The sequence below is a fragment of the Athalia rosae genome, chromosome 2 (genome assembly GCF_917208135.1).
Source record: "Athalia rosae chromosome 2, iyAthRosa1.1, whole genome shotgun sequence".
NCBI classification, from domain to species: domain Eukaryota; kingdom Metazoa; phylum Arthropoda; class Insecta; order Hymenoptera; family Athaliidae; genus Athalia; species Athalia rosae.
In genome coordinates, this window is record NC_064027.1 from 29,721,075 (window position 1) to 29,734,982 (window position 13,908).

Below are 13,908 nucleotides of genomic sequence, written 5' to 3' on the forward strand. Positions count from 1 at the left end.
TCGAGGTCATTGTCGAGCACCCTTTCCCCCGGGGGGGCGACGATCGTATCCCTATTTTCCCGTACGAGACGCGTACGCTAGCGAAAATTCGCGTCGAATTTCGAGCGTCGTTAAATTACGGGGGAATACGGGTAAAACCGAACAATCTGCATCAAGTGGGCAATCGCTGAAAATGAAGGGCGAATTACGAGTGGGGGGAAAAACCTCGGAGTCGGAGGTTCGGGAAAGCTGGTGCAGTTGTCCGGTGAAAGCAGGCGACTCCCAAGAGCGAAGACTCTCTTGTAACGGAGTCGAGTCAGTCCACGTGCGAAAGGCGGTTTGTCGCAGGCGTCGACGATTTCCGCTCGGCGTTACGATAATCGGTGGATTCGAAAATTCGACGACAAGAAGAGGAAAAATAAAAACGGGGAAACGACGACAAAAAAAGGACGCAGCGCCGCATGGTCCCGCTAATCGAAAACGGCGGTGCTCCCGTGAACGGTAGAAAAAAAAGAAAAGGAAGAAAATCGTCGATACCGATTGCGATTGGGAGGCACGCGATCGCTGAAGCCCACCGAATAATTGTCATTTTTTTTTTTTTTTTCTTCGCTTCGTTTCATTAATTGTGCATCAATTCCACTTTTTCTCGTCATCATGAAATCGCACGGTGATCGGACAATAAGATTCGCCGTGATCCGCGAACGGGACTACGAGTTATCGATGTAAAAATAGGTTTTGGAAAATAATTGAAAGAAATTCTTGAACTGTGGTATTCGGTAGGAAATTGTGGAAGAAAAATGACCGACGGAAAACGCCTGAGAAACTGCTGAGAGATAAATAAAGAAGAAATTTATAAACAAATAAAGGAAAATACATTGCGGAAGAATATTAATTGTCGAGGTATACGCTTAGAAAAACTGGGTGAAAAATATTCCGTATACAAGGAGATATGAAATACGAGATGTGGGTTAAAATTGGCTTGTGCTTCACGGTGTTGCTCGCGTTCGTCGCGGCGGTGATTTGCAACCAACGGGATTTTCACGACATGGAAACATACAGGGCGATGAACACGCGTCTCTCGGCCTACTCTCCCTGGATTACGGGAAACAATAAGAATCCCGCGAATATTCCCGAACGTCGCAGAGACGGAGCTCCCGCTTCCGGAATAACCGAAGTCACCTTTCCGCAAGGTCAATCGCCCGGAGTTATTCTGAATCGTTTCAGAAACGCGGCAGCTGTTCAGTTCGTCAGGGAAAACAGAGCGATCGAAACGACCTTGAAGAATGTCGTCGACAGGGGAGAACCGATCGGTAGCAAGCCTCATCGACCGTCATGGGGGATCGTGAACGGCGACGCTTTTCGCCCCGAGAACGAAGGTCAGTCGGAACATCTACTCCCTGACTCCGGAAACCGCGGGGAGATCGAAGGGCCGGGCGCGGGAGCGGAATATTTTCAAGAATTTTCCGAGGACGACGACAAACCGGAAGTGGACCCCGCCGAGCTGCTCGAGGAACTGGAAAACGGCGCGAAGAATCAAGGACTCTACGGAACCAACAATTCCGAAAGACAGGGGAGACGGAGGAAATTGAGCAGCCAGGAACAGGGAGCGTTGCTCGTCGAAGCTCTGAGAAAAAGACGGAACTATACGAGCGTCGACGATCCCAGGGGAACCGGAAACAGCGTCCAGAGCAGCATAATGGACATGCTGGGGCGAAGTAGGCGAACAATTTTGAAACTTCATCGACGCCGATTAATTTAGGGGGAAAATTTCGAGAACCGTTAGCGATTTGGTTTATCGAGAAAAAAAAAAAAAAAAAAAAATGGAAAAAAAAAAAAACATTCCCGCGTCGCACTTTCACGTTCTATTATACGGTGCGCAAGCATTCAAATTGAGTTTCACTCGCCAAACTTTGATAATTCGCCGGAACGAAAGCGACGTACTACGTGCGCATGTATATATACCTATGTATATTCATTTTTTATTTGATTTGGTTTTTTTTATTTTTTTGCTATCGCGATTACCGGTATCCTTAGGTATAAGTATATCAGCTGTGCGCGGCGTGATGAGAGGCGAGAATATCATACCGTCTGGTTATAAAAAGAAGGAGTTGATCGCGATCGTTGTTGCATTTACCCCGTGAAACAGAGCGCGCAGAATTCTCAAGTAACTCGAGACGTTTTACGGTGCGGAATATCGGAGACGTTTTTATCCCTTTGACAAATCTCAACCGATCGCACCATGCGGTCGATCGTACAATTATGGCGGAGTAACGAACCCCGAGTATAAAACTACCTCTTAAACGGTTTTCAGTGATCCCTCAAACCTGCAAGTACAAAGGAGCAAAATTCGACTGCGGTTTGAGCATAAGCTGCGTCCTCGGGGGCGGAAGACCCGTGGACTTGTGCTCGGGAGGATTGATCTGGAGTTGCTGCGTAGACGACGACGACATACCGGAAAAAGATCCGGAACCCTCCGTAGGTCTTCTACAAAACGCAAGTAAGTTCCGGTTTTTTTTTATCCCCCCCCCCTCCCCCCCACCCCTGCACCGAAAAATTAATCGGGCAGAAAAAATTCACCGTCCACAACGATTCGATTACGACGTCTGGTTAGCGTTTTTTTTTTTTTTTCTTTCTCTAATTTTTCTTTCAACCGAAAATGAGATGCGCAACAACTGCGAACGTATGCGTGTGTACACATAGGTGTACACCTGTACGATACAGGCCATAATTTTTCTGTAGACTGACTTCCGAAATTTCGCAAGATTTCTCAGTCCCTCTCTAATGATAAAGTTCCTCGTATTTTGCAAACTACCTCTTTGTCGCCAAATAGCTATGTATGTATGTGCGAGTATACAGCGGTTGTCTTCGGTTGCTCAACGCGCAATTATTATTGTATCGCGTGGAAGAACGAAAAATATGGCATCTCCGTAGGTCTGCGTGGCATAGATCACGCGCAATTAGATTAGAAAATAATATCAGGGATCAAAAATGAAAGAAGAGGGATCCGAGGTTCCTCCAGGGAGTCGTGTACCCGCGGCTTTGGAAGCCAAAGATTTTTTTCGGATGAAATAAAAAAAACTGGCGGCGAGTAAAAAAATGTCAAGGATACGTACGCGTAGAATAAATTAGCGAAAAAAGACACCAAAGACAAAGAGAAAAAAGACAAATGAAATTATAGCATTCGCGTTAAACCTTGGTCATCAACGTCCGTACTTGGAAGATGACGTGGCGATATACAATCGGCCTTCGCAATCGACGTCTCCGTCAGCCGGTCGTCCGACAAAACCTGGTTATCCACCCTACCGTCCGACCTATGTTTTCGGGGATCATCACGGTCAGCAGGGCGATTTCGGGGGCGAAAAACCGAACTACCTCGACGCCCCGGTTTTCGTCAACCAACATTGGAACCTGATAGACCGTCCGAACGACCTCGGAAATTTCGGAAGGCCTCCGAATTCTCGTCCCCCTTATTCCCAGGGGGGTGAGTACCCCCCGGACGAGTACCACGAAGGATATCCCGCTGCGACCGACGAGGAATACCCCGGCGAAGGAGCCGCTGCGGATAATTATCGCGGTAATACTACACGTGAAACACGTCACGCTCGAACAAAAGCATTGTACAAAATTTTACGAGGAGACGAATTAACGAATTATTCACTACGACCGAGACGAAGACGCGAGTACTTGGAGGATGATGTATTCCAGAAAGAAAAAAAAGAAAAAAAAAAGAAATACGAAATAAAGCTCGAGAGATTTTTTCTAGTCATATACTTCTCGATTTTTTGTACTTTTTTCCAAGCTCCGATTTTCAAAAATTCGACGTTTCTATACTTTTATTTAATTCGTGAACGTAGAGGACACAGATTAACGCCGCGTAATTTCCTTGTTTTTTTTTGCGAGAAATCTGAAATCGCACATAATGCCACAATTTGTCAAAATTATCCTGCGCGATCTCCACGTCGGTTATTTCAGAATCGGTTTTCGCTAATTCAACTGATTGTTGGAAAGTTTTCGAGAGAGTTCTTTTTTCGCTATACATATCTACACCCTTTGTGCAGCGTATTACAACCGCGTGTAACGCTTATGGTGTATCAAAACTGAACGAAAAAAAAAGTACGAGAAAAAAAATAGCAAAGCTAACAATCTGTGCCTACCAGAGCTGCACGCGCATGTAATGCAGCGGACATTATTACCCACCTATGTCTTTACAGAAAAAACGAAAAAAAAAAAAGAAATAAATAACAAGAACGATAAATCATAAATTGTAAAAAATCTAACCAAGAGAAAGAAATACGGAGAGAAATAAAACAGTAATGAAAGGTTGTAAGGACGAGGACGGATTATTCGGACAAGCGAACGTAACGGAAAAATGGTGAAAAAAAACAAACTGAAAAAACAGCAGCAACAAGAACGAAACAGAGACGGTGCACCTGCAGCAAAAAAAATTCATCATCGCATGCGTGCACTTTTGCACTGCACAATCATTGCATATAATATAATATAATATTTCGGCGATCGGTGGTCGCGTCTCGGGGGTTGTTTCTTCTCTATTTCAGCACGCAATGTTACAGCTATCAAGCACGATTAGATCGAACGCCATATCGCAGAATTTGACGCAAGAGTTTGTCGATGTGTATTATAAATAAATACGTATCGTGTACATCAAAGAGCACCATGTATAATTTTGTGTACTTCTGCTTTGGGAACTATTAGATCGACGTTTCACGTCCTCGCAGTTTGTTCATCATTTCCTCTTTCTTACGTTTGAAATATTTTACAGGTTGCGGAGAACTTTACACAAGGAGTAACCGTATAGTAGGTGGTCATAGTTCCAGTTTTGGCAGCCATCCGTGGCAGGTATGTTCAAAAGAAATAAAATCGACGAGATGAAGCGATTTCACTTTCAACGCCCATTGACAATTAAAAAATCAACTATAATCGAGCGAAGGTGTTTAATCGTTGTTTTTCTCATTTTTGTTCGTTCGCCGACAGGCGGCCATAATAAAATCAGGATTTTTGTCAAAAAAATTATCCTGCGGTGGTGCGCTTCTAAATAATAAATGGGTCGTGACAGCAGCTCACTGCGTGGCAACGTGAGTATTACGATCGTCTAAAAATGTCCGAAAAAACAACCAGCTTATTGAAGTTGATGAACCAAAAAAAAAAAAAAAACTAAATGAAAAACAAAATGAAAAACACCAAAAAGAAACAATTTTTATTTTTCGATCGAACCACATAAGGTCTCCGAACAATAACTTGAAAGTTCGACTCGGAGAATGGGACGTACGAGATACCGGCGAACGTCTACTTCACGAAGAGTACAATATCGAGAGAAAGGAGGTGAGATTTAATCCGCTCACTTTTAGTATAGATACGTTTCTCGTACCGCAATAATACAAATATACATATATATTTCGCCGAGCGGCAATGCTCGTAATAAACAGGGTGGTCGAGGAAATTTCGAACGATTCGATCGAATCGCCCGTCGTGAGAGCCAAACGAATTCTTTTTTACTTCCGTCTCAGGTTCACCCCCAGTATTCTCCGACGGATTTCCGGAACGACGTTGCCCTGGTGAAGTTGTCGAGGGCGGTGACCTTCAAACAGCACATCGTACCCGTCTGTCTTCCGGCGAGGAATTTAAAATTGACCGGTAAAACCGCGACGGTCGCCGGATGGGGTAGGACGAGACACGGTCAAAGTTCGGCCCCCACGGTCTTACAAGAAGTCGACGTCGAGGTGATTACAAAGTACATCGACGGGACGAGGAGGGTGGCCAAATAATACCCACGATATTTCGCAGGTTATTCCGAACGAAAGATGCCAAAGATGGTTCCGAGCCGCAGGGAGACGGGAGACGATACACGACGTATTTCTTTGTGCAGGTTACAAAGAAGGAGGCAGAGACTCCTGCCAGGTGATTGAACATGAGTTGCTCGAATTCCTCAGTCTACTTCTCTCGAAAATTGATTATCTTCGTTTCTTTTTTTTTTCTTCGTTCAAAAAATGAGGGATCTCGCTTTTCCGATGGTTGAATAATTTCTCGCAGCTTTCCATGACAGTGTGGATTTATTTTTCAGGGTGACTCGGGAGGTCCTTTGACGATGTCTGTGGAAGGAAGACACGTCCTAATCGGTCTGGTTTCGTGGGGAATCGGTTGTGGCCGCGAGCATTTGCCCGGCGTTTATACAAATATTCAAAAATTCGTACCTTGGATAGACAAAGTGATGAGTTAATTATTAATAACCGTGTAATAGTAATGATAAAAATAACGAAGACATCGTCGTAGTCGATTCGATGTATGAAAATTAAAATGTAAGTAAACTCAACACCGTCCGACGTAGGTGTCGATGGATGTGCATCGATTGACGCGTTATTAAAATCTCAGAACGATCCGATCGCGTGACAGCAAGAATATTCCATGTTATTATCACCAGTCGCGGAGATCGAGATCTGTGCGGGGAAAAAAAACGAAAGAAAAAAAGCAGGAATTACGTAAGAGATCTATTTTTGAATTTTTGCAATTGAACAGCTCAAACTTGGCAGGTTTTCGTTTGAATATATTCCGAAGGGTTTGAGGGGGTGTACAAGCGACAGAAATTCAAAAATGACCTCGCGAGGACCTGCGCCCCGACAGACATCCTTATATATCATCGGACTTCGTAACGACCAAACCATTTATTAGAAATAATATGGATAAATGATAGGTGTATGCCAAAAATGTAGTCAATTTTATTATCAAGACCGTAAGTTTTGGTACAACTGTACGTAATGGTGAATCGAAACTTCGATTACCAATTACCGAATTGCCGAATATCGTAGCCAAAATCACGCTTCTGTGCGAATCGATCGGCGCATCGTCTCGCGTGACGAATGAGATCGGAAGTTGCAAGATTTTAGGTTGAAAAAAAAAAAAAGAAAAAATTGTCAACATAATTTAATTACCGTAATCCGTACATACGTAGTCGACCTATATAGAAGCGCGATAAACTTCGCGCGGGTTTACAAGCGTCATAGATAAATTATTATAATATTAATGTTAATGTTACTATTGTAATTAATGGTATTGTTATATTATAATTACCATCGAATCGTTAAAGTATAATACACGTTTATTGCCGTCATTATTTCTAAAACTATTATTATTATTATTATTATTATTATCAATAATGGAGAAAAATAATTTTTGTAAAATAAATCTTTCCTCGAATATGATTATTGTACTGTATCGTATCTGTGTAATGTTTTTTGTGTACGTAGACGCGTGCGTTTATTTCGCGGTAAACGATAACGCGAACGTAATTATTATAATGTTTGATCAGTGTAATATATATATTTATATACGATTAATCGGTGCCGGAGAGAGAAAAGTAGTGAATCGAAACGAAACTTATGTGGAACATGGAGAATTGGGTGAGGATGAAAAACACACACACGCACAGTTTAAGGAGAATCTTACGAGATTGTGTTATTATAACAGCGCGTGGAGAATTACCTGCAATTGGAGGAATCGTTACGCACGTAGTATTTGCATAGCGTGTATCAGATACTTATTATTGACTCATTATTTTCCGGACGCGTCGCTTAGTTAGGTATATCGCACTCGAACGTCTGTAATTTTGTATTTTGTTATTCCGTATATTATTGCTGTGTATTAGCGGCTTCTTTATCTCGTTCGGTACGCCGCCTATGTATAGTGAATCATATTTTACCGCACCTTGAATAAGAAGCACATCTGCAAGTACGTACGAATACACGCGTGAACATATGCGGGAGTGCAGATACTTTTGTTCTGAAAAAGCGTAAACATCGGTACAGCACGAGGTGCGAGTACGTGTATTCTAGTTAATAATTACGCTTTTTTTTATCTATTTTTCTCCTCCTTTTGAACGCGTGCTTCTTCGTGTTTTTTTTTTTCTCTTCTCCAACCGAATGATCAGCCGTTAAATTATTTACGGGTATTTCCTGCGAATCGATTACACCGCGAATGTGTATCAAATAAGCGAGAATACGAAAAACAAAGAACAACGACCGGGGGATGAGAAATGGTGACTAACGAACGAGAGGGGGAAATTTCTGTTGAATTCGAGTGTGCGAAAAAGAAGGGAGAGATGCATAAAAACGAATAAGATTTTCAATGCCGCATCCATAAGTTAGTTAATGTTCGACGAGTGCGGGCGTACAGATATCTTTATTGTAAAACGCACCGTGGAGTAGATAAACGCATAAATAAAAAAATAAATAATATCGAAAATGGAGGCGAGAATTTTTTACTTATTCGCCGCGCTAGTCTCCTCGTCTCTGATGACGGGGAATTGTATCGATCAAATTTGTAATTATAGGGGAAACAATTTCGCGTGTGAAAAAATGTACAATTGTTTGTTGGACGGTGGACATCCGCGGGGTTTCTGTTCGAACGGTTTGTCCTGCTGCGTTCGCGATTTCACGAACGATCTAACGAATTTTGGATTTGGCCTGCTCTTCAGAACTTGTAAGTGATCGTTTTGTTCATCCTTATTCGCGGGATACGCCGATCGATATATCGGTCACTCGGTCACTCGGCCGCTCCATTAACGTTAATTAATTGTAATCATTGGCGGTAATTGAGTCAGCGAGGAGAATAAACCAAGTTTATTACAACGCTCGCATGAATGATCTCCATACCAACGATATTCCACCGATCGTAATTCACTAGCTGTATATATGCGATATACTCGAGATAGTCGCTAACCCGTAGAGATAATTCAACGGCATTTCACTCTGTAATCGCGAACGTGAAATTTTTTTTCTGCAGAAAAATACGCAAGAATTAAAATCGAAACTCTTCAATAACGCCGAACGGTTATTTCGCGATATCCGAACATCATACGACGTCACCCGAATTACACGGGCCGATTGGAATTGATGTAAATATGTTTTTATTTTCATAATTTATCAACAGTGCAACGGCCGTACATGGGCAACGATTATTCGATGTACAATCAGCTGCCCTGGTTCAATTACGCTTCCTATCGAGGGCCTCAGATTCCACCTGGAGGAAAAGACTACGGTGATAAAATAAATATCAACGAGAACGACAAGTTTGTCGAAAACCCCGTCGGATCAACGGCACCCACCGCTGCACCTTTCGAACTTCCGGAAGTAACGCAGACCGATGATAAATCTCAAGAAATAACTCCATCTGCAACGGATTCGTCGCCAACAAAAGAAGACGAGGAAGACAGACAGCTCTTTAGCGATAATTATGAAAGGGGAGAATACAAAGACTCTACTAATTATCGCGGTTCGTAATTATACTTGTATTCGCATGTCGTCAACGTGCATTCTATACTCTCGATCAAACCGTGCACGGAAAAAAGAAGGTTTCTCGAGTCGTTGGAAGAACTTTTTTTTTTCTATCGCGAATATTAATGCATATTTCGTTTTTTACTCGACCTTCTCAGACTGCGGACAGTTGCGAACAAGGATCAAGAGGATCATAGGAGGTAGAAATTCGAGTTTCGGAAGCCACCCTTGGCAGGTAGGAATAAAAATTTCTCCTCAATCGAAAGAATCGTTGTTAATTTGAGGATGTTGATCGCGTCTTAGGTGGCGATGTACAAACCAACCCTCAAGGGCAAGCCTTATTGCGGAGGAGCACTTTTGAACGACCGATGGATCGTGACGGCGGCGCACTGCGTGGACGAGTAAGCGACCCTTATTCATCCCTTCGTTTATTCATTTATTCGTTTACTCATGTTTTCTTTTTTCTCTCTTTCACAATGACAGTAAAAAAATAACGGATCTCAAGATTCGTCTGGGTGAATTCGACGTGAAAAGAGACGAGGAAGAGTTGCTTCACGAGGAGTACAAGGCGCTACGAGTGGTGGTGATTAGAAATGATTGTTTTGTTTTTTTTTAATCATCGATACCGATAACGTTTGTCATTTCTCACCTTATTATCTTACAGATCCATCCCCAGTTTTCCGACAAACGTCACCGCAACGATGTCGCCCTCATCAAATTGGACAGAAAAGTGAAATTCGACCAACATATCATTCCGGTTTGTCTACCCCCACCGGATCTAATCGTAATCGGCCGAAGAGCAACGGTCACCGGATGGGGACGTACGAGGCACAGCGAAAAAAAATCCGGTCCAGCCATTTTGAACGAGGTCGAAATCGAGGTGAGTCCTGAAATCAATCGGCGCTTAAACCCTTTCGAAATAATGAAAATTGAATTTCTGAAAAACTTCTTCCCTCCCTCAGGTATTTCCGAACTTCGTGTGTCAGAAATGGTTCGCTGACGCTGGACACGAGAGAAATATCGACGACATTTACCTGTGCGCTGGTCAGAGCAAAGGTGGTCGGGATTCTTGCAAGGTGAATTTTGTCAATCGTCAAAAATCGTCTTCTCCCAAAACAAACCTAATTCTTTTCGTTTTCGTTTTTTTTTCATTCAATAATTTTCAGGGTGATTCCGGTGGTCCGTTGACGACGACTGTGGACGGAAGACAAGTTCTCATCGGTGTTGTTTCGTGGGGATTTGGTTGCGGCCGAGAACATTCGCCTGGAGTTTATGCGAACATAAGAAAATTCGTACCCTGGATAGAATCCGTGATCAATTGACATTCTTCGTTATCGTTACCTGTATCTCATATCCATTTCAAAATAAATGTATCCGAACTGACAATAAATACGATCTCAAAAATCGGTATAGTTTTCGATAATCTCCGAATTACCAACTCGAAAAACATTCCTCGGAAGAAATAAAAAGAAATAAATAAAACTCGAAAGAAAGAAAAAAGGGAGTTTCAAACAGCAGTCGGTAACGCACCCCGTTAACGTCACTTACCAAAATAGGGTGGAAAATCTTGCGTATCTAGACGCGGTTATCTCCAGAGGGTAAATAATTTTTACACGTATTCCGAACCGAGGGTGGGTAGAGATTTCGTCGGATGATATTACAGTTGGGACGAAGTTCAATAACTGCATCGGTCGGTATCACTGGAAAAAAACGATTCTAAATATAACGCTAATCTGGTAATGAATACATGTTATTGATCACAATCGATTTCGATTGATTGACAGCTACACAATTGCGGGATAACAACTTGTCGCCGATCATTGACTCAATAGATTAAATCTGTACCTCGAGCTTCGACTGCTTGAGAAAAAAGCAAAAAAAAAGCACGAAGAAAAATTGTGCACTCGAAAATGAATAAGAAATATGGAGTGAAGAAAAACAAAAACTCGCGAACGAACGAATCTCGCGTGAATAACAAAATGATCGTCAAATCACGAGTCAAAGATCGACCACGATAAGGGGTGTATTTTTTTCGAATCATTTCAAAAGTGAAAACTGTGTATGAAAAGACGACGCCGTGATAGGAGTATAGAGTAAGGGAAGGGGGAATGGAGGTCAGGGGTCTTTGGTACGGGGTAAGTTGTTAATTAGAGCCAGATTAAACGCTTGTCTGGGGAGCCATTTTCCTTTCCACCTCCCCCCCCCCGTCTCTCGCTCGATAGCTTTGATGCCGTTCGTCCCCCGAAACCCTATAAGTGCTCCAAAGCAAAGGAAGAAGAAGAAGAAGAAGAAGAAGAAGAAGAAGAGTCGACTCTTCCAGAGAAAATACGGACGATAGACAGAGTGAAAAGTTAGGGAACCCGCCGAGGGCGGGGGGTGGAAAGAGAATAGCGACGGAAGACGGAGAAACCAAGGATCTACACGGACGCATTATACATGTATATATAGACGACAAACATATACGGGGCATTTCGAGTCAATTCGACCGGCGGAGGAACGTCGATAAGTAATCGCCGCGTACGTCCGAACGTCTTGACAAACGATTCCTCGGGAAAAAGAAATCGAAACGCCGCCGAATCATTCGCCAAAGTTTCAACGAAGCGAAGGGCTGCCGGCGTCGAACGGTGATCGAATTGACGCAGAATGCCCCATACACGTGCACCGTATACCTGCTGGAAAGGTTGGGTCGGTACGTCCAGGGGGTTGAGAGAGAGGGGGGGGGGGTTCGAGGGTGAGGATATAGGGAGGGCTTAATGAAAAGTGTTTGCCCCGTAAAAGTTAAGATTAATTGGCGCTCGGGGGGCGGTTACCGCGGTAATCAGCGAGGTGCAGTGGTTCTCAGAACCCCCCGATTACCAACTATTTCGAGAACTGAGCGAATCCGTATGTGTGTAAGAATCGTATCCTCGTGTGCGTGAAAAAATATTTTGAAAAACGAAAGACAGCAACCCTTCTTTCGCAGTTCGAACGAACTATGGATATTCATCCCCGTAACGGCTGACGATATCGTTACAATAATCTCTAGATAATCGTACGGAGTCTCGTTCAAAATATCACTCGCCACGGTTATATTCAATCGTTGAAATGATAACGATGGCAATGAAAAATCTAGGAAAAGCGTAATAGAGAAAAAGACCCGTCCATTCCATCACACTCGGAGGAATGATTTTTCGGAGTTCGTTGTGCCCTATGAAAATTGAATATTTATACCCGATTTGGTTTGTTTCGTTGGAATGAGCGCTGCTGAAATGAGGGGTTAATTTGGCGACACCTAGTTTCATTAACAACGCTATTAAAAGTAATGGCCGGTCGCGAGCCGAAACGGGGGGTGGAAAGGGGACGAAGGAAACGAGGGTGAAACTAGAAATGGGGGGGGGGGGGAGGAGGGTCGTAGTGGGAGATTCTAATTACGGCGGACGACTTTCGCGGCCGTACAGAGTTCGCGAAGGGTTCTCCCCGACGCGGAGGAAGAAAGGGGGGAGGGGGCCGGTGGAACAAAGAGGAGAGGAGGACGGAGAGGAGGGAGGGGAACAGAAGACGCCATGATACCCGTTAAGCGGCATAATTGTACTCCTGGGATAATACCGGGGTAATTGTTTCTGGCAAACTGATCTCATCTTACGAAATAATCCTGCAGCTAAATTCAACTATACCTATACATAGACGTATACGTCTCCACATGTACGGAGTGTCTCGTTTGTACGAGGACGCGTCGTAGATAATATTCGAAGTTTACACAACTTTTTTTTTCGTTATTGTTTCGATCAATGATAATTATGCCTCCATAATTGATAATATATGCATATAGCTTTGTTTAATTGTAATGGAGTTACGCGTGCGTACTATGCGGTCGTTTTTAATCCTTTTTCGTCTGCACGCTGTCACTCATTTATCGATCATTTTGATTTGATTCGGAGCGAGGCGATACAGACGTGTGGTTTCGAAGCACATAGCACGCTACACGTACATGTGGATTCAAGTTACACAATATCGTAATAATTATACGATGATAGCCCATTGATCGATCACGCGAGATCGTACCTCCGATAAATACTAATTACGAAAGACCGGTTTGAACCGTAATTAATTAGCGAATTTTACTAGGGAGAAAAAAATAAATAAAATAAAAACTCGAAATCTATACGCGTACAGATATTAAAGCGAATGAAAACAACTCGCCGATAAAAATCGACGACCGATTACAAACGCGATGATCATATCGGGATAAGGAAAAATCAAACAAACAAAAGAAAAGTATCATACTAATTACACCGATAATGACACGTCAATTAACTTATTTGACGTACCCACCCCACCCCCTGAAACGTGCACAACTCGACCGATCGCTGCCACAGATTTCATCCCGTCCTGTACAGTCGAATTCTCGAACGCGAAATATTTGAAAAAAAAATCAATTACACCGACCGCGTAACGACACCGACTACGCGCAAACGAAAGATTCGACGATTCGCACGCGCGGATTATTTATCATCCCATGCAACGGTGTAGCGCTTGTACGTAGGGCGTACCTGTCGTACACGTAGATAGGTGGTACGGTACACGTGGGACGTACGGAGGCGCAGGTAGTAGGTACGCGAGGTTCATATTTATTTAGTCTCCCTATTTACTGAAATTTCAAATATTT

General features: G+C 43.1%; 1 protein-coding gene across 1 annotated transcript; it reads left to right on the forward strand.

Annotated features, from left to right (window-relative positions):
• Positions 1–264: 264 nt before the first annotated feature.
• On the forward strand, positions 265–10,667 carry LOC105692548. The gene is made up of 16 exons (XM_048649221.1): positions 265–1,694; positions 2,291–2,476; positions 4,760–4,836; positions 4,972–5,072; positions 5,220–5,319; positions 5,505–5,717; positions 5,782–5,895; positions 6,059–6,209; positions 8,224–8,469; positions 8,920–9,261; positions 9,422–9,498; positions 9,567–9,664; positions 9,747–9,846; positions 9,928–10,143; positions 10,226–10,339; positions 10,430–10,667. The coding sequence occupies exons 1-16, from the start codon at positions 929–931 to the stop codon at positions 10,583–10,585; spliced, it is 3,057 nt and encodes a 1,018-aa protein (XP_048505178.1). The 5' UTR covers positions 265–928; the 3' UTR covers positions 10,586–10,667.
• The last annotated feature ends 3,241 nt before the right edge of the window (positions 10,668–13,908 follow it).